Source organism: Elaeis guineensis, chromosome 2, assembly GCF_000442705.2.
Source record: "Elaeis guineensis isolate ETL-2024a chromosome 2, EG11, whole genome shotgun sequence".
In the NCBI taxonomy this organism is placed as follows: domain Eukaryota; kingdom Viridiplantae; phylum Streptophyta; class Magnoliopsida; order Arecales; family Arecaceae; genus Elaeis; species Elaeis guineensis.
The window spans coordinates 111978219-111998981 of NC_025994.2; the positions used below are offsets into that span (position 1 = coordinate 111978219).

The 20763-nt window shown below is 37.1% G+C and overlaps 3 protein-coding genes across 11 annotated transcripts; all 3 read right to left on the reverse strand.

The window, feature by feature from the left end:
- Positions 1-123: 123 nt before the first annotated feature.
- LOC105043656 (uncharacterized) lies at positions 124-9462 on the reverse strand. 2 transcript variants are annotated; one of them, XM_010921291.4, is made up of 3 exons: positions 9155-9462; positions 8202-8477; positions 124-1511 (listed from the first exon to the last, which is right to left on the reverse strand). In XM_010921291.4, exons 1-3 carry the CDS (start codon positions 9293-9295, stop codon positions 381-383), a joined length of 1548 nt encoding a protein of 515 aa, XP_010919593.1. In that variant the 5' UTR covers positions 9296-9462; the 3' UTR covers positions 124-380. The 2 variants fall into 2 exon arrangements, with proteins under 2 accessions (XP_010919593.1, XP_010919602.1); XM_010921300.4 differs by having other exon boundaries at positions 8202-8460; positions 9155-9288.
- A 2811-nt stretch (positions 9463-12273) lies between these two features.
- On the reverse strand, positions 12274-19220 carry LOC105043669 (pentatricopeptide repeat-containing protein At2g33760). 8 transcript variants are annotated; one of them, XM_073252722.1, is made up of 4 exons: positions 17015-19220; positions 14022-16929; positions 12905-13905; positions 12274-12673 (listed from the first exon to the last, which is right to left on the reverse strand). In XM_073252722.1, the coding sequence occupies exon 1, from the start codon at positions 19174-19176 to the stop codon at positions 17341-17343; it is 1836 nt and encodes a 611-aa protein (XP_073108823.1). In that variant the 5' UTR covers positions 19177-19220; the 3' UTR covers positions 12274-12673; positions 12905-13905; positions 14022-16929; positions 17015-17340. The 8 variants fall into 8 exon arrangements, with proteins under 8 accessions (XP_073108823.1, XP_073108827.1, XP_073108824.1 ...); XM_073252726.1 differs by having other exon boundaries at positions 14022-14456; positions 16786-19220; XM_073252723.1 differs by having other exon boundaries at positions 14022-14668; positions 16786-19220.
- LOC140855369 (uncharacterized) lies at positions 14182-14910 on the reverse strand. The gene is made up of 2 exons (XM_073251253.1): positions 14804-14910; positions 14182-14668 (listed from the first exon to the last, which is right to left on the reverse strand). The coding sequence occupies exons 1-2, from the start codon at positions 14908-14910 to the stop codon at positions 14182-14184; spliced, it is 594 nt and encodes a 197-aa protein (XP_073107354.1).
- Positions 19221-20763: the final 1543 nt, after the last annotated feature.

Consider the following 20763-nt stretch of genomic DNA (forward strand, 5'->3'; position numbering starts at 1 on the left):
AACACGAAAGGAAATGGAGAGAATCCCCTAAAATTTAATTGGTTCTAAGAAACTATAAAAACAAAATATCCATGCTGTAGCCGTTCATAACAACTGCAATCATGCTCAACAAAAGATGAAGGCTAATCTCTAATTTGGCATAATATGTCTCAGCAACACATTCACCATCAATTTATAAAGTGATGCCGTCAGCACCAACAAAATTCATGTGAACCCAGGTATTGCAAGAAAGCCAATATGAGCATCCACTCGTATTTACAACCACCATGCACTTGAAGATTATTTTTGAACACCTGATAACTAGAAGGAAGCATTAAAAAAGCACCTCCTTTAGGAGAGGATATATTGATACCTCCACATTTCTGTATTAAGCCATCGTACTAGCCTGACCATACTCGTGCGGATGCACTGGTAGCTCGGCCATTGAGCATATCAAGCAAGGAATTGAAGTCCATAGGCTGACCAGTCTCCCCCATCCTCTGGATCACACTCGCAACATGTTCCCTTGCATATCCCATACCAACAGCTTTCTCGATCATTTCTCCATATGGGTGACTGCGCACCAGCTGTGGGCCAGGATGGACCCCAACAACATTACCAGGTGGCAGTTGCTGATTCTGGGCAGCTGAAGCATTGCTTGGAGGATAGCTGTATGTTGTGCTGTAACTCTGAACATTCAATGGTGGTGTGTAAGGTGCAGGACCCACATACCCACCCTTTATCGGTGGTGGTCCAAAAGAGCTGTGGCTCGTTGGAGGCTGTGGCTGCCGTTGTAAACTATGCTGAGGCATTGGTTGCGAGACTGTGCTGCTTGATCCCACGTAACCAAACGGCACAGCTTCAGGACGACTCCCACCAGGCTGAGAAATTGTGGAGTACGGGACCTGCATCGCCATGCTGCCAGGGTATGATTCAGGAACAGGAATGACAGATTGTGGGGGGTAAGGAGGGTAAGAGGGTGGTGGAGCTTGAGGTCTAATTTGAGCCTGTGGAGCAGGTTGCTGCGGCCGCACCACCTGTTGTGGAAACTGCTGAGGTTGCTGAGGCCATTGCTGCTGGTACTGAGGGTATGGCTGTTGAGTCTGACTTACTACCTGAGGCTGCTGCTGTGGTGCCTGGACTGGAATATCCTGAATTTGGGGCCTCTGTGGCACATATTGTAGCTCAGCCTGTATGGGTTGGCTTTGTTGATCTTGAGGCAAAGGTTGCCGCTGGGAGTAGTATGCGACTGGTTGGTTCAACATAGAGCGATCTTGCTGCACAGGTGCTGGCTGCTGCATGGGTAGCGATGAGGATGATTGACTGACTGCTTGGTGGGGCAGAGCAAGAGCCAACTGGTGGCTTGCCACATTTGGCTTGTCATCATGTCGTTTGGTCTCAGATGATGATGGAACAACAGCCTCTTCATTCTTCTGTGGAGACTCTTTCTGCACAAGTTGAAGTTTGGCCAGCTCTTTCTGAGTTTCAGCAAGTTCTTGTTTGTCCCTCAGAATTTGTACAGACCTGTGGACCTATGTCATGCATAGAAAGTTTAGGCAGTTAATTAACATCCCGCTAAAACTATCATGCAGAAAAGAATCAAAAAATTGAAGAAAAAACGGTAGTTGCCTCCTTCAAATAAAGATGGTTGCCATTGATATGGAGCTTGCAGATCCAGCTTAGAACAAAGTACTTAGGCAAACAGGACATTTTATTTTAGAACAAAATACTTTGGCAAACAGGACATTTTATTTTCTTGGCATTTTTTTTTAATCAAAGGTGGAGGGAAGTTGCACCTTCCTGAAGTAAGAACAGGCCAGCATGTCCAAACTACCGTTATGAGAACTCTAACTGACTAAGCACACAACAATCAAGGGGGAAATATCTAGACCATCACACAGAGAGATTAATGTGTCATAGAGATCTGAGTTAGGAACATAATAGGATCTAAATTATTCAGAAAAAAAAAGTACTGCTATTTTGGATCTGCATTGACCACAATCAAGCTTCATGCCAACTGTTCAAGGTCATCTCCAATCTTTCCTAAAATTCATTCAAATTATGGCTAGCTAATACGTTTGAAAAATAACTGCATTTCACATGATTTTGATCTAATTGGTCATAGAATTTTCTCTTCTCAAGAAAGATTCTAACCACTGCAATTACATGACTATAAAGTTGATACATCATACATGTTTATACCACCACAGCTGGTATGCACCATGTGCAACTCCTGAAGTGAATATGGTTCTAACATATCCTTTTTGATATAACCATACATCTACTTCATCATTCTCCTCTATAAAGGAATATTGGATGTGCTTGACCCCCATTTTCCCAAACACTGATTACAAACACATTTTGCCCCAGTCACTTCATAAATTTCTCATGCATCTCAGCAAGCACGATAAACAAACAACTAAAGAAGCCCTCCACCCCATTCCAAGTCTGTTATATATGTCTCAATTTCTCTTTCTTATATATAAAATCAGCATAATTTGAAGAATGATTACACTTTTCTATATCAAATTTCTGCTAAACAATGGTAAGAAATAGTTTTATATTTACACCTCTTCAATTACCTTACCTCAAAGTTATGTTGGCAAATATGACCTCTCCCTATTGCAAACTTAAATTTGCTAGAACATGTATAAAGATAGTGAAATCTTTCATGATACTATGGCCACACTACGAGTCTATGCAAGGTTATTTGTAAAACATAAACACGAGACCTTGTGGGTAGTGAAAGGCACACATGTATGTGGTATCATGAGTCATGACAATGCTGTTTATCATTGATGATAGAGTTTCTGGCTTATGATGATACAATAGGTTACCAAGGAAGCTGGAAAATTTAGATTTACATTATATCATGCTTCATGTATCTATAGAAGTATGTAGTATACAGTGCAATTATTTGCTGTGACTATCTTTTGGCTCATTATTCATTAATGTTCTCTAGATTTGCACAACCCACGTACACAAACTATTGATAATCACTGCAAGTTTAAACAATTAAACACAATTAAGTAACTAAACATGACGTGAAGATGCCAAGGTAAACATGTTGCTTGCAATCAACAAAACCTTGTGACAAACATTTAAGGGAAATGCAGTGTCCATAAATCAATAAAAGGACTTGAATATTTATTGGAAAGCAGAAGTTTTGAGGTGATCAAAAGTAGTTTTTCAACAAACTAGATCCTTTCTAAATTATGACACATATCAACGATGATACCTTAGCTTTGAAAATATCTAATGATCATCTTTTCAAGCTTAATTATGCATTTGCAAGTGTCTCTTCGGAGACATCCGATAACACACACACACACACACACACATTTGTAAGTCTGTATGCTAATACATAATCCATAGATTTAATGGTGGCAGACTATGCAAACATCATAGGTGAGGCAAGGAAATTAAAATGATAAGATCTGTCTAGGCTTGCAAATTTGGATGCATCAAGCAAGCAAAGGAACCTGTGATATACTAGAATATCACATCACTGCCTAGCAATGTTGTCAAACTTCCATCTTAGCACAAACTTCATCCTAGGAAGAATATAAAGCTTCAACATGGCGAGGGCAAGAGATGATACGGCCCCCTATCCCTTTAGCTGTTCAAGTCCATTTGGAGAAATATTTCATCTGCCTAAAATATTCTAAGAAATTCAAATAAAGCACAACAGTCAAGTGCTTGTTGCATTGTATAAAAATAACCTTGACCTCCTGGCATTAACAAAGTCTTTCTTGTGTAACTAGACAACAATAAAGTAAATAACAATTGTCAGAAGGCCTAGTGTAACTTTGCCCTAAAAGTCTTTCTCAGTTGACCATAGGTGCCTGTATTTATAACAACAACAACAACCATACCATGTCACAAAAAGGACTGGTGAAATAATATTTTGGCTTTGAATGTTTGTAATAACTGAGGGCTTGCCCCTGTTTTCCCCCAAAGCAAGGAAGCCAGAATATCGACTCATGAAAGAAGAGACTTTCATACGAAGAAAATTGTTGGCATCTAATGTAAACATATAGTATAAATTTGAAATTAAAATCAAGGTTTGAGGTCCTGGCACTGTTGATACATGCCGGTCCTTTGTCACAGAGAATACAGTGGAGCAACCAAACCAGAACCTACCCAAAAACCTGTCCCTGAACGTGCTTCCTAAGTGTTTCCATATTTTTTTTTATTTGTTAAAGGAGACTGGAGTTTCCCATAGCTGTACTCGAGATGTTTCCTGTTCTGACCCACTTTACGTAACTAAGTGCTGGCTGACATGTTTTGTGTCAATCCAATCGGTGCTGATTGTGTTCATGCCATGCTATGGGCACATTGGCATGTAAGTGGGTGCTGTGACAATATTGTACAAGTTTAAGATCGGCATGAACACCAACATCAGTACCTTAATCTTTGATAAAATGGAAGCAAACCATTTGCAACAAATGCAGCAAAGTAGTAATAACTGATAAAAAAAGAATAACTTCACCACATGAAAGAGTGCTAGGAAACAAGCACTTACTACTACACTGCAGTCCAAGTCACTACAAGACAAATATTCAATCCTTGAGAAGCTATTCAAGATAATGAAGCCTCAAGCTGTACGCTCACTCAGACCGGACTTCTCAAAAAGCTTGCAGTTCTTACATTCCATGTCTCCCACCATGCAACATGAGGAATTAAAGATAAACCTTCTCATTTTTTTTTAAAGCAAAGAACAGTACCATACTATGACCCACCGTTCCATCATCTTTCTAGGTGGAAACCCATGGACTCAACAGTAAGTCCTCAAGAAGTAACACATTCAAGGAAATCTAGCAAGTTCTTTCTGTGAATACTGTTTGGTTGACAAATATTAAGTAATATAAAAAGGTTGACAATTTTATATAAGAAATTGAGCAGAACTTCACAATGGCTTGCTGCCTCTTCCTCTGGATGGACTAATATTCAAGCAGATTGGACACTGTTGAAGGGCTTGGATTCTAAGAAAAATAAAAATTAAAATGGATTATCTGGAGACAATCTAATCCCAACTCCTAAAATCGGTAACACTTACAATAACCAATAAAATGGGTTATCTTGAGATAAAGAAACCAAATACTTAATTCTGAGCCAACAAAGACCCAAACCTAATAAGTACATTATTTTGGTTTTTCATAATATCATTTAATTACCAGAGTGGTAAAACAGCAACTTGACCATTTATTCAGGATAAAAGCATCAGGACACCAAAGTTGGATCCACATCAAGCATACTCAGCAGCTCATATGAAAGGTAGCATTAATGCATTGGTTCTTCTTAAGGTAGAACTAAGTAAATTCCATCAAAAAAAAGCACTGATCTTTTTAGATCATAAAGAGCTTTCTAGACTATCTAAAGTACCTCTAGGTCAAAGAGAGTTATTGGACCTCTTTCTGTTAAAATAAACTAAGGATTTTAACAAAGAAAGACCACTATATGAAAGAAAAAGTAAATCTCCTCTCCTTCAAGATTGCAGATGGAATGTGAACAATATAGATTGACATAATGAAGTTCCAACCAAGAAATGCACGTTTCTTTTAGCTCATCCCCCACCCCCCCAGCCCCACTTTTTTTATTTTGATTAATAAGCCCTCCATCTCTTCACGACAGCCAGCAACAAGATGGATATGTTACATATCAATTACAAAATGCAATATACTCCAACCTTAACATTAAGCATTAGGTCCCAGATACGGTAGCAAAAAATTTCAATACACTGTTACAAGAATAAAATCACATTCAATGCCAATATGTTTAGCATCTCCCCCTCATTACTCCATAAAGTCCCAAATTAATTAAAGAATCTCCAATAAAATTTAACATTTCCCAACTCACTGTATAAGGTTTCAAACCTTTTGTGAAATTACTAAAGGAAGTTTCAATTGAGATCTGCAATCAACATTCATCTAGTTCAAGTTGTATAATGATTTTCTTTACGGAAGTTCACTTGCCTGCTAATTCCATGAAAAAAAAAAAAAGACAAAGGGAACATCTATGAAGCCAACAGAAAACTTAAATCCACATCACAACATGCTAATGGACAAAGAGAAAGCCCATCAACACATCATTTTCTTTGCACCTAAATCAAAGAATGTCTTGCAAATTTTCATACATTAAAATGATCATTCTTTATTTGACTCTAAAACACTATTCCCGTTGTTCATACACAAATTAACTATGAATAAACTAAAATGTTTCATTTAGTCCATAAGGCTTACTATCACCCCACGATCATTTGTAGCAATGCCGAAATCACCAAACTATCACATCATGAATACACAGACAACACTTGATATATAACCTCTCGAATCAAGATCCATTCGTCACTAGTACTATATTTAAAAGATTACACTGCACAGTTGGCTGGTCTAAGCTACATGGCACATAAATTGACAATGTGTGTGGCAAGAAGTAATTTTGATTGCGTTGCTTTTAAGCCTACGTGAAAAGTAGAGAACTCTTGCTCATTCATGACAAAGAACCTATCTATATTTACTAGAAATTAATTTTGTGAAAAATAATAATACAAAGTCAAAAGGTAAAAATTAAATAATTACAGGGTCAAACAACCTAATAATGAAAAGCATATTGAATATGGTCAATAAGAAGTCAACAGCACATATATGCCGGCCATGAGTCTGAAAAGAACAAAAATGTATGATGCGATAATCAAGGAAAAAGAAGACACATGAAAGAAGCTGACATGCAACATAATAGAGTAAAATGGGAGGAAAAGAATAGAGAGCGCACAAACATATCGTAACCTTTCCAAAACAAGGTTGCACACCAAGCAATAACATGAAACGTGGGAACTAATAGCATAACCACCTGCATAGGGTACATTGTAGGTGATCCATTATTAAATCAACAAGGTTGTGCATCTATCTTGATTCTTGAATTAACTTTATCCATCCTATTTCACCATACTTGCTATTGTGTCAACAATAATTGTCTTTAAATAATTTTTGCAATCTAATAGTTATATCATGCAATCACATTGCCAAGCTCTCCTCTTTTTTATGCTACATGGAATATTTTCTTTAAATGCGTCACCATTGTCCTCAAAAAGGTTGCTCATGAGTCATGATGCCTCAAGAAACTCTCTGTCACTTATTGTATGTCTGTCTCCCAGCTAAGTATGATGTTTCACGCAATTTGAATATCTATACTTAAACTCAAACATGTACAGTTTAAAATAATCAAAAAAGCACCCTGATTGCCATGACCTTCACATGTAATCAGGTTAGAACAAGCTATAAATTAACACCAGGAGAAGAATTGGGAAAAATGGCAACACATTCTTAGAAAACATGATGTTGCACTGACTAAAAAAAGGATATTTACCATGACACAAACAAAGATCATGACACAAATGTACAAACTAAGAACTTGGGAGACTAAAAGCACAGCAAAAGACAAAGTTACAACTTACAAGATATGATTAAATTTCTCAGAGAGTGATTTCCATTAGTATAGCAACTCAGCTGATGAAGAGCGATACGATGCATATTAGAAAAAGAAACTTGCGTAATTCAAAAGTAATAGTTTTAGCGGTGTCCTTACTGAAGATAAAACTATCATCAAATGAACAATTTAATATTCTGATGAAGACGATAAAGATATTCAAGCTTTTAGTTGATGCCAGACATTTATAACTGTGGTTATATCAGGTTCAGATGACGTAGTAAAAATATATAATTACTTTGCTTAAATTTGTGCAACTGGCAGGAAGAAGCACGAAATGAATCTCAGCAGCACTTCTTATGACTGCTATATTGGTAGATGTACTTGGTAATATATAAATGTAAAGGATCACTAGATCAACAAAGGCCTGACATCGAAATTTTTGTTGATCCAGCCAACATATTGACAAACTGTCCAATTTTCTAGAAAAAACACCATAAAGGTCAACGCAACCATTAATGGATATCTCTTAGCAGGTCTTTTAAAGTTCTCTAGTCCTTGAGTTAGTGAAAACAAATATGGAAAAGAAATATGGTCATACAACTTGTAATTGCCTTATAAGGCTTGCAAAATGATGCTTTTGCAGGGTTAACAACTCTGTCTAGTTGATGCATGACAAAAACTTGGTTATCCAAGAAGGCAATAACCACATAAACAGGTGGAGAATAATCCATGCAGAAAAAACTATCTAACACTCAGCAGAACAATAATTTTCAGATCAAACGTAAACTTACTTCTTGGAGATGCTTCTCGAGAGTCTTGAACTTCAGTTCTGTTTCACTCTGATCCCGAATAATATCTGATCGAAATTCCCCTATCGAACGTTCAATCTTGAAGCAATATAATTCCAGCTGAGACAGCCGTCCGCTAATTCCCTCAAGAGACCGGAGTAGATTGTCAGCATATTTCTTCATACACTTCTCAACAGCAGGTATCACCTTCTCTTTGGAATAGTCCTCTTGCTCATAAATATTAACCAATGGTCTTCCCATTCTGCTCTCATGGAAATCCTGCGTAATGGCATAAGTCAATTCTTTCAAAAAAATTATGCATTTAAACGTAATAAATATCTAACAAGCAGATAACTTAATACACTAAAAGAACACCATTCATTTTAAACGAAAAAAGAGAGGAGTCAGTTAACTAAGTGAAATTAGGAGAAAATCTTATTTGATTTTTGTTAAAAAAAAATGCGAATTTTACAAACCTTGCATGTGATAGAATCTTTACTAAATTGAGAAAAGGGACCCATTCATTATTTCGACACTGAATCCAAATAAACAATTTTCGTAACCAAAGGCGTGACAGAAAGATGATGCTCATCAAGAAAATAAACAATATTAACAATTTCAGAAACTATTGTATTGGAAGACAGAAGAAACGGAAAGAACGCTGATTCCACGAATCCACAACATAGCTTCTCATCATAATCCAAGACGATTCTTTTCCTATGCATTCAATGGAATCTTTTAGACCCCAGCAGAAAGATCAATAAATTAACTCAGTATCATCGCCGCTTTCCATTATAGATCCAAACTTTCTGTTCCAATTCCAATCCAGCGCCAGACGCCTCAAAGTTCAGAATTCAGAAGCCATTACAAGCAAAGCAGCAACATTGAATCAAAGAAACACAAATCAACATATTCCCAAAGATAGCAGAAGAAAAGAGAACGCAAAAGAAAGATACCTTTCCCGAGGGATCCGATCGCTTTCCATTGGAGTTATCCTGCGTGGTGTAGTCGTCGTAAGAGCAAAGAACATCATCGGAGCCGAAATCGAACAAACGGGAGCCCGATCCAGATCTCCCGGAAGACCCGCCGGACGCCATGGACGCAGAGATCAATATGTAGGGTTAGGGTTTTGGAGAGTCTCTCGCCTCTCTCTCTCTTCTCTTTCTTGGCGACGAAGGAGACAAGAACGGACTATGGATTGCCATCGCAACTAAATTTCAATTTTTATAAAAAGAAAAACGTGACGGAGACTCGAAGGTAGCCTCGACGAGCTAAAACAAAAGGCTACGGGATTAAGATACGGCTTCCAAGGAGTTTCCTTTCGTGAGACCCGTAAATAAGACAAATGAGATGGGAATGCCAACGACTCGGTTGGGTAAATTGTAATGGAGTTGTGGCTAAGATAAAAGGCTCTGGAGAAGTAACTGACGTCAGACACGTGAGGAGGATGCTTTTTGGGCGTTTTTCTTTTGGTCCTGGTCGGTGGGGATAAGGATGAGAATATTGGAACTTTAACGTTAGTACGATCAACAATTAAACAGTGTCTGGTCTGCTGCACTGCAGGTATCATTGCAGTTATCCGGCTACCACCGGTTGGTATGTCGCAAGGCCGGTGATTACGAGAAACTCTGTGCGGTAAAAATATTTATATTTTTTTAAAAAATTATGATATCCAATAATATATTATAATTTTTTATATATAAAATATCATAATATGATTCAAAAAATTATGACATCCTGTGATATATTACAACATCCTACATCAAATTATCATTTTTTGCATGCAGAATGTGATAATATGATTTAGAATGTCATAATATGATTCAGAATCTATTAATATAGAGAGGATATTTTTATCCAATTATTTTTCAATACGTATTTAATACTTGCAGTTCTATATTTTCGTTTGAAAATTTTGAATGACGAAAATATTCTTATTCTTTGAAAAAAATTATGACATCTTGTGATATATTATAACATTCTGCATTAAAATTATAATTTTTTATACATAAAATATCATAATATAGATATAAAATATAATTTTTTAAAAAAATAAAAATATTTTTATCAACAAAAATTTTTAAATAAAAAAATAAAACTATAAATATTAAATACATATTAAAAAATAATGACTACATGAATTAATCACATAAAGCGGTATGCTCTATGTCAGATCTTCTATGCCACCTACGATGCATAAAGAATTTCTCGAATGGTTATTATTTATCAAGCGCTCAAGCTAAAATTATGAGTGAGGAAGTCGGTCCATAATTTTATCAATTTTTTTTTTTACATCGCTTTCTTTTTTATTGGCCTAAGTTCGAGATTTCTTCCGGAATACTTACTTAAAGGGTTTCAACTAATATGAAGTACCACCACAGCACCAAATTTTTTGTTTAATTTAGTTAAAGGAATGATGCCCTCACAATACGCATGGGGGTAATGAAAACCAAAATATAATTTTATATAATAGAAAAATAATAAAAATTTAAATTTAAAAAATATTTTATAAGTAAATGTATTTCATAATTATTAACCATTTTACTTTTAACATCTCACTAATAAAAAAAATTAGCACCATTAGAAAAGATTATTTGTTTAACATAATAGTTGAACATTTACAATAGGATAACCGAACGTATGCTTATGTGGAGACATTCAATCCTTTTTATTTTGATGTCAATTTTTTCTCTTTTATACTTTAATATATTCTCTTCTTTTTTGGGTGGTGGTGTGGGGTGTTCTAATTGGAGTGTTCGTCTTGGGATTGTTTCAACTTATAAAAAAAATAAAGAAGAAAAAATTAATAACGTTTATATGCTTCTAATGAATGAATAGAGAAGCAGTAAAGTTATCTTTTATTAGGTTGATCATACTAAGAATAAGTTATAAAAGGCAACGACCGGCTTCAATTAGATCCATTTGAAATATGCCACATACAGCCTAGTTAAACCTTGTCAATGAGGAAAATTTTTTTTTTATAAATGCTAAAATGAAGATGTATCCCCATTTTTGTTTCATTTTAACATTTCAAGCATTATGCAATATCTGAATTAGCATCAGTTTGTGAGTTTAGGTTGTATTAATTGTGCAATTTATTTTTAAAATTTTTTATTCATGTAAATCTAAACGGTACAGTTTTTTTTTTTTTTTTTAATTCGAAGATCAAAATATCCATAATTGGATTGAATTAAATATAGAATAATATTCATCCAACAACCCATCATTATCTTATTCACTTTAATAATTCAAGCATGATATATGAATTCAACTGTATTATTTTATATGCTGAACCATTAAAAATTCAACTTGCAAAAAATCATGGGCAAAAAAAAATTGAGAAAGTCTGTGTTTCTTCTAGGAACACTTTTCTTCATGCACACAGAGGAAAAAAAAAATCTAAATAAATTTTCAGTACATCTTTGCATGACCCTACGCCATTGGGTTGGGTGCTATATCGGTGCAGAGTGGGATCCACATGTACTAATGAATCGAAATCTAATCCAGCGGATGAATAATTGAAGCTCCATGATTCGCGGAGACTATTTGATTGTTGTGCCCCACAACTTCGTGTCACATCCACAGCTGTCATTGCCTTATGATGCAAGATTTTCCTCATGTGAGATATTATGTTTCCTTTTTTTTTTTTGGTAATAAAGCATCAGATTATATTACAGTAAATTGCAAGTTAATACGAAGGTGTGATGCATCCAAAAGATAAAGGAAAAAAAGATTAAACAGAATATGAAGAGATACTACTCCAAATGTTGAGATTTCTTAAACCTCCGAATCCTGAAGCTTGAACTGACCTACTAATAACTTTGCAAAGAGGAAAACCAGATGTAATTGCATATAATAAGAATTGAAATGACATTAACAGCATATGGAATTCGGATGTTGAAGCCAGCTGAGAGTAGGAAGCAATTTCAGATAATAAGAAATGAAACAACATTAACAACATGTGGAGTTCTGTTGATGGGTCCAGTTGGGAGCAGTAGGTAGTCACTCTGAATAGAAAGATGATGTGAAGTAGCAAATGGCAGAGTAGCATATAACCATAGATCAAAAGCAGATGTGAAAATCAATAGATCACCTTTAAAAAGAGCCATAAAACCTCCAGATAGTTAATGAAGACAATAAACTGATTATATGGTGCACAACAGTAGCTGAATTCTTGGATCTGCATATGCCATTTAAAAGAGCAACATCTGAAAGGTAATAAATAGTTGCAACAGTGTATAAGAAGGTGGCACATCCCTGCATGGCACAATTGAAGAATCTGGCACTGAATTGAAGACCATGGCAATGGCACATCAAGGAATAATAACAGCTAGAGCAGAAGAGAGAAATTAATCTAAGCAGGTTAGAAAATAGCATTCGTTGAAGAGCTAAATTGAAACTAGTCCATCCAGTATTGAGCCCTTGTCCAGGAACTTTGTTGTGATTATAACAGAGGCTAGAGAACAACAGTAGACCTGCATATAAATTAACAAAAAACATGTTAGCAAAATCCTCACTGCTCTCCCCTCTGTTTTTTAATGGTGTTCCTCATCTTTTCTTTTCCCTCTAGTTTTTTCCATCTCTCAAACTTTTTCCATTTATTTTTGGGCCTATAAATTTTTCCTGTTTCGTTTGCCCTTTTACTTTTTTCTCCACAAATAACAGTTTTATGCATCAGCATTTTGATAAAGAAACATGCATTTCACCTGAATCCCGTCTACATAATAGTAATGCACATCAGCCCAAACAAAAAGCCTCCACATGTGGATATTTTGCCTGGCACAATAGTCCATCCCAAATAGTACAAAGGATTTTGCAATCAACCCCTCTTTCCTATGCCGTAATTGCACATGGTCCTGTAATATAAGAAAACATGTTGCATTCATAATCTGTGTCCCAGTCCTCTTGATTTCCAATTTATGTAAACTCTGTAGAGGAATCTTGGTTGTATATAGTACTATGATGCTATGAATATTCCCCAAGTTATGATAATTGTGTAAAAATAAAAATCTGCTATGACCAACAAACGACCAGCTCCAAGATTGTAGATTAGCATTGATCTTAGAAAGATAAAGGGACTCAGAAAGATGTGTTAATAGACTCCATCCAATCTGCATATGATAAACCAAAAAGGAAGTTAGAGATTTCCTCACAGCTCTTCCCTCTCCGTTTTTTAAAATACCACTCAATTTTTTCCTTCTGTGTGAATTTTTTCCATTCCATTTTGGGCCTATAAATTTTTCATGAAACATTCGCCCTTTCCTCATTTTACCACACATATCACTTTTGTACCCCATAGGATGAAAGACTGTCATTTGTTCCCTCTGGATAAAAACAACAAGACATAGATACATATCAGCCAGCATAATGAACCACCTCTTGCCAATGAACAGAGTAAAGCACCAAGCCGTCCAGATAAAATCTAATGTTTCCTTGAATCCCAGCTCCTTGATGTGCCATAACCAATAGATATAAAAGCAAAGATGTTATATAACCGGCTGAGACCCAGCTCAGTGATTGCAGATTACCCAGTTCAAAATCAAGGCTGAGATTTGATAAAACCTGCTTATTTAAAAGGATGTACCATATTAACCAACTCATCCTATAGTCTGCATCTTCCAGCCACTTCACATCTTGTACATTATAATTCAGCATTGATTGATCAATTAACCCTGTCCCAATGGTACCATCAGTAAAACAAGCTTTCCTGTGAAAAAATATAGTTAGTAACATAATAAAGATTCTAAACATATAACAGTTTTGTATGTAGAAATAGCATTGACAGCTAGTCAGCTGGTTTTGAATCCAGCAGAAATCAGTCACCTGGGTTAAGCAATTATGAAACAGATATGAAATGGCTAAACAAACATCACCAAGGTAGACATAAGTTTGAAAGCCTCCAACTTTGGGGTTGGCACTATCTACTAGATTGGATCCCATATGCATCAGCCTGCAATAGATAATTACAAGTAAAATCCATCTCTCAGGCATCATTTTTCACAAAATCTCCTTGAAGAGCTAAACGGGCCATATAATCAGCAACCTGATTAGCCTCACGAAAAATATGTGTAATTTTGCAAAAGTGCATTGCACCTTGCCATTGAATTAAATCCTGAAGAAAAGGCATATGACCAAATCTTTGCAATTCAGGATTCTTGATGCACGATACAGCAGTAGATGAATCACCTTCAATCCATATATAAGTAGCATGTAGCTCGTATATAGCAGTTCGAACTCCAAGCCAAGCAGCCAGCAACTCTGCAAATGGAACTGAAATATGAGGTAGCAATTTCCCACCAACCCTCATCAACACAGCATTAGTATTTCTAATCACATAACCCGCAGCAGCCTTGTTAGCAGTTATGGATGCATCAAAATTTATTTTTAAAACTCCAATGGGAGGAGGTAGCCAACACAACAAATTGGGGGAACAAAAGGTAAAATCCTTTTGAAGATGGCTACCCCAGTACCTGCACAGAGTTTGCAAAGATCATACATTGATGCATCCAGAGTCCACAACAAAAATAGCTAATTGATGGAATATTTGCAATGGTGTAGTATATTGATTATTAAAAATTCGATCATTTCGAACTTTCCACAGCAACCATGCTACATATGCTACTAATGACTTATGTCCCATCTCTACCAAGGCACTTGATAAAAAATCCAACAACGCCGGCAAAGATGTAGAAGAGAAATTCACTCGGTACATGACACTAAGCTGCTGCCAACAATGTTGGGCCAATAGACAAGCAAAAATAGGATGTTCAGAATCTTCTTCCTGATGAGGACATAAGTCACAAAATCTTTGCTCAATCGGGATGATATGACAATGGGCTAACAATGTTTTAGATGGCAACCTTTCCCAAGCTAATCTCCATAAAAAGGTCTTGACTCTAGGGGGAACCTTTAGAGACCAAACCCAACCATATTGAACCTGATTATGTTGGATGTTATGTAAAGTAAGAGTTCTCATATCCTGAAGGGTTACATGGGTAAGTCTGGAGGGGCCCCACACCAATTTATCAGGCCAAAGGCCTTGAGGAAGAGGGATGACAGATATACTTCTAACCAAATCCATTGAAAAAAGATTGGTCAAACGAGTTAGATTCCAAGTCCTATCCTCATTTACAAGATCTGCAACATGCAAATTAAGATCAAGAGTATCCATATTAATAAAAGTAGGCCAAACAATTAATGGGATCATAGTAAACCAAGGGTACGTGTAAACATTAATCGCTAAACCCGACCCAACCAACCAGATATTATGTTTCATTGGAGGAAAAACATTAGTGGGAACATCGCTTGAGAAAAAAACTAATAATTATCAGATTATCTATGAATTTTTTTATTTTTGATCAAAGATAATCTATAATTACTTATCAATGAGTCAGAATACAATTTAACAGTTGTGATATATCAGGAGTGAGAGCTTACTATGGAGCATATGCCAAGGAAAAATTACATATCATATGATAAGTGCTTGAATCTTGGATTTTTTTTTTTTTTCTACTTGTTTCACCTTAGGACAGATTTATTTTGTTTTCCTTGAAAATGGGCCAGATACACCAATCTTAACTAAAATCATAATCACGACGTTTTTTTCCACCCAACATATTTACATAAAATGGAAAAGTTTTCTTGTGTGGCTGTTACCAGTATGCAGACATTGTCAAATTCTTCGCATCAGAAAGATTACAGGTAAAACGAGCATATAGTCATACAAGTGGACATCAGTAACTCACAAGTCTTATGAATTGAAATGGTGGGGAGAGGATTCACGAGGCATTTGCATGTGGAGAGATGAGGGAGGTATAGAGTAGAGAGAAATTGCAAGTACAAAGCTTCTTGAATTTCATTTAAAGAAGAGGAAAAGCAAGGCAAAAACGTTACAAATTCTGCTGTGATGCGGCCCATGCATGGTGTGCACAGTTTTAAACAACATCAGTATGATCATGTATCAAATCTAGCATTGACCAATATAATCTTTTTTCCCAACAAATACAAGCTACTAGATCATTGCCTTGGAGAGAACAAATAGGTCTAAGGGAATGATTCACTAGGATACAAGTATCCTGAGAAACCTGAAACCCAACGTGAACAAAATGAATATGATGGTGAGAAATAAAGTGATTGGTGATATTTAAATTGGTTGGTTTGCAAATTAACACTAACAGACAGAAACCCCTTTCACCCTCTTCCTCTTCTGGGTAATGATCATGGTTTTGGGATAAATGCTGGTAGGTGGTGCTTTAAGAGAAAACTTGGGTTGATTTTCTTTTGTTCTTTGGTTCATAATAGTAGAATTCACATAGAAAGATTTCAGGTGAACTAACCCCTCCAATCAGATCCTTTTTGACATTTGAAGAACTTGTCATTAACCCCAATTCATCGATATAGTTTCTTCTCTTTTTTTCGAGGAAGTATTTTGTATGCTTTCTTTTCCCTTTCCTATAATTTATCGGCCATCTTAAAATATATTGCACAATGTTCACACACAGCCACTCCATAGCTCCAGAAAGTCAACCAAAACACAGAGAAACTCCATTTTCCTGGGCAAACATAAATAATGGGAAAGAAAGTGTACCTTTCAGAGAAATTGAGTGATTAACTCTGGGGAGGAAAAAACTGAACCTGGAATTAGACCATTTGCTGCACAAAGCAGCTTGGCTCGAGGATAGACTAAGCCATCGGAACAGAAAATTAAGATAATCAGAACAGAGTGAACGGACTGTTGAGAAAAAACAAATATCACCTGAATGACCTCGTTAATAACAAATCAATGCATTCATCTGAATAACTTATTAATCTCTTACTTTTTTCAGTAGCTGAAATCACTTGGAACAGACTGTGACCAGATACAGAACCTCAGGAACTGCTGCAGATCTACAAAACTGCTATTTTGAAACACGAAGATAGCTCATATTGTCAAATGGATGACCGAACCATGACCATCAATTTCAAAGTTAAGGCCAAATTATTAGGACGTAACATTTGTGATTGACCTTCGTATCTGCCCACCTTGTTGTTAAAAACTCAACTCACATTGACTGCCCTATCCATGAGTGACCAGCTAAGTGGAGTCATCCTATGCTCATCCTCACTGAAAGGTTACTAATATCCAAAATATTAAGGGAGGCTATCACCAATAGTCTTGGCAAGAACAGAGGCCCTTTTTAAAATGATGGAATCTATGCTTGTCTCTAACTATTATTTCTCTATCAGCAACAACCGACATGAACTTAATGGCCAAATGACAATCACCACATATCCGAAGGTTCTTGACAATTCGAATCAATGTCTTGTTACTGGTACTCATGAGCCCAAATGCTACTGCCAGCTTCTCACTGTGGAATCTAAGTGCAAACTCCCTCTCCTCTCCTTCCAATTCATGAAGCACCGAGTCAGTTTCTGGTACATATCCTGCTTCCCTGATCCTATAAATCAATTGCTCCAAATATTGGCGAATTTCCACAGTCTGTGGATGAGATGTATCGCCATTGCGAAAGACATGGGCCACATGATTGATCTCTACCGAGCTAAACCCAGTGTTCTTCTTCAAACCTCTGTGAATCATCACTTGTCTAATTTTCTCAACCCGGTCCGTCATACCAGCCAATGCATATAGATTAGACAGCAACACATAGTGAGCAGGGTTCTCAGGTTCGATGGCAAGAAGCCGCTCAGCCACCTCCACTCCAAGGTCAAAATCTTTGTGCATCTTGCAGGCCCCAAGCATCGCTGTCCAAACTTCTGGCCCTGGTTCTCCTGGTATCCAATCCCTGATGAATCGGACAGCTTCATCAAGAAGCCCAGCCCTTCCAAACATATCAACCATGCAGACATGGTGCTCAACCCGAGGGGCCAACCCATAGTCCCGCTTCATGGACTTAAAAACTTCACGGCCTTCACTAACCAGTCCAAAATGAGCACAAGCAGATAGAACTGCAACAAAGGTAACATCGTTTGGCAATGGGCCTTCAGTTTTCATACGATGAAAGAGCTCAACTGCTTGATTCCCATAGCCATTCATCCCATACCCCGAAATCATGGCAGTCCAAGCAACGACATTCCGTTCTTGGAACCCATCAAATACCTCACGGGCCTTCTGCACGTGCCCACATCTAGCATACATGTTTATGAGTGAAGTGCCTAGAACCACATTGACATCCATACCTTTGTCAACAATAAATGTATCCACCCATTGACCTAAACCCAACGCACACACATGGGAGCAGGCAGACAGCAAGCTAACCAACGTTGCCGAATCAGGCTCAACCCCTTCCGCCTGCATCCTGTGAAACAACTTGATAGCTTCCTCAGCAAGCCCATTCTGCTCATATCCCGCTATCATGGCATTCCATGCAACAACACTTCTGTCAGGAATTCTATCAAACAACTTCCGAGCAGAATACCAGTCGCCACATTTCGCATAGAAGACCACCAATGCAGTTTGAACAAAACAATCCAAGCCGAAGCCATTAACAAGAACATGTGAATGGATGATTCTACCGACCGTCAATGCCGAGAGGTCGGCACAGGCTTTTATGACGGAGGTGAAGGTGTAGTTGGAGGGCTTCAGCCGGGCCGAAAGCATACGGTGGTAGAAGAAGATGGCGTCGGTGGAGAGGTGGGATTTGGAGGCACTCCGGATGAGGGAGCCAAAAAGGAAGGAGTCGGGGTTGGGGACGGAGAAGAGGAGGCGGCGGGTATAGTCGATGGCACCGGCGGTGCAGGCAAAGGTGAGAAGTTTGGTGAGAAGGGAGAGGGAGCAGTGGAGGCCCGAGACGAGAATGCGGGCGTGGACTTGGTGGAGGGGGCGGAGGCGGGGGCCAGCTCGGAGGAGAGCTTGGTAGGTTGGGGAGTGAGAGGAGAATGGTTCCTGGGGGGTTGGTTCCATTGGAGAGGAGCCATGAGCTTCAGAGACTCGAATCGGTATTTTCGGCAGCTTCAATGGATGACGTTGGCGGGAGTTCATAGCCCTTGAGTTCTCCCGGCATCCAAATTTGGGCAGGGCGTCGGGAGGGCTCGGCACTTGGAAATTTTTTGGGATATTTTTTTAATACAAAAAATAAATATTTCCGCATTGCTGGGCAACTTCTTATTTTCTGATTACTTAATTAAGCTGCATGAACCCACAATTTTATGTAGATTTTTTTTTTCAAATCTAAGATTTTGCCGATATTACATATTAAATCTTTCCTATTCTTATCTGCAAACTGATCCAAATAAAATTATATTTATTTATAATACATCTACGATGTTAGTCTGCCACCTTTTTTTGCAAACCATAAGCCTTGGTTGGGCTAATCAATTGAACAAAATGATAATTTATATCACTAGAAATTCTTTGTGCATCGTCCATGGTGTGAAAAATCTAAAATGGAGCGCATTGTTTCATCTTATTAGACTATGTAGCCATTGTTTTCTAACATATTTTTAACATCCGTAGTTTTATTTTTTTATTTGAAATTTTGAATGATGAGAATATCTTTTTTAAAAATTATGATATTTTTTTTAAATTATGATAATTTTTTATAAAAATTATAATATCTCTTCACAGAATTATGACATCCTTTCATAAAAATTATGACACCCTTTCAAAAATTTTTCATAGGATATCATAATTTTTGTGAAGAAGTGTCATAATTTTTATGAAGGAATATCATAATTCTGTGAAGGAGAGTTATCATAATTTTTTTATGAAGATGTGTCATAATTCTGTGAAGGGGTATTGTAATTTTTTCGGAAGAAAAAGAATGTCATAATTTTTAAGGAGTGTCATAATTTTTAAGAAAGATAATTTCGTTATTCAAAATTTCAAACAAAAAGATAGAACTGCGAATATTAAATACGCGTTGGAAAGCGATGACTATGTGATCCAATAAGATGAAGTGATACACTCCACATCAGATTTTCTACACCGCAGATCATGCACAAAAAATATTTCAACATCACTCAATCACATCCTATCATGAATGGAAGGACCAAAAAAAGATGGAGGGAACAAAAAAAAAAAAAATCCATCCTACCGAAGAATAAGATTTTCAAATCCCATAATCTAGTATTTAAAGTTCGCCCTGAATCATCCTCCCACTCTTGCCATTATCAACGGCATCATTAGTGGTCGTCAAAAGTATTATTGGACTTTAGCTCCACCTACTCCGAGCCTCCCATCACCGTCCTTTACAAACATCTCTACATTTGTACAACCCTACACAATACCAGCGCACTTTCATGCCAAGCTCTTCTGCGCTTGGACACCAAACCCCACCCACTAGCACCCTCTAAATCGCCATCAAGTATAAAGAAGCAAATAACCTTGCTTAGGAAGCAAATCACCATGCATTGGTAGTGTTCTTTGATGGAGCATTCTCTTTTTTTCTCCATCTAGGAATCACCCTAGGTTAGCTATTCAGAACAGCGGGTGATCAGATCCCTTTCTCCACCGTGGACTTGTTCTCCTTACTCTCAGCTCCAGATTAGTGAAAGCCTTCCACAAGCTTTGGCTTCTTTGATCGTATTTTAATTTTCCCTATCTAATTCTAATTAACAACAATCCTAT

Excerpts from the sequence above, each read along its gene's own strand:
- LOC105043656 (XM_010921291.4), bottom strand. The coding sequence starts at position 9,295 with ATGGCGTCCGGCGGGTCTTCCGGGAGATCTGGATCGGGCTCCCGTTTG. Across the intron at positions 8,478-9,154 it reads GATCGGATCCCTCGGGAAAG|GATTTCCATGAGAGCAGAAT; the intron begins GTATCTTTCTTT and ends GCCATTACGCAG. Across the intron at positions 1,512-8,201 it reads TCGAGAAGCATCTCCAAGAA|GTCCACAGGTCTGTACAAAT; the intron begins GTAAGTTTACGT and ends TGCATGACATAG.
- LOC140855369 (XM_073251253.1), bottom strand. The coding sequence starts at position 14,910 with ATGTACCGAGTGAATTTCTCTTCTACATCTTTGCCGGCGTTGTTGGAT. Across the intron at positions 14,669-14,803 it reads TTAGTAGCATATGTAGCATG|GTACTGGGGTAGCCATCTTC; the intron begins GTTGCTGTGGAA and ends AACTCTGTGCAG.
- LOC105043669 (XM_073252722.1), bottom strand. The coding sequence starts at position 19,176 with ATGAACTCCCGCCAACGTCATCCATTGAAGCTGCCGAAAATACCGATT.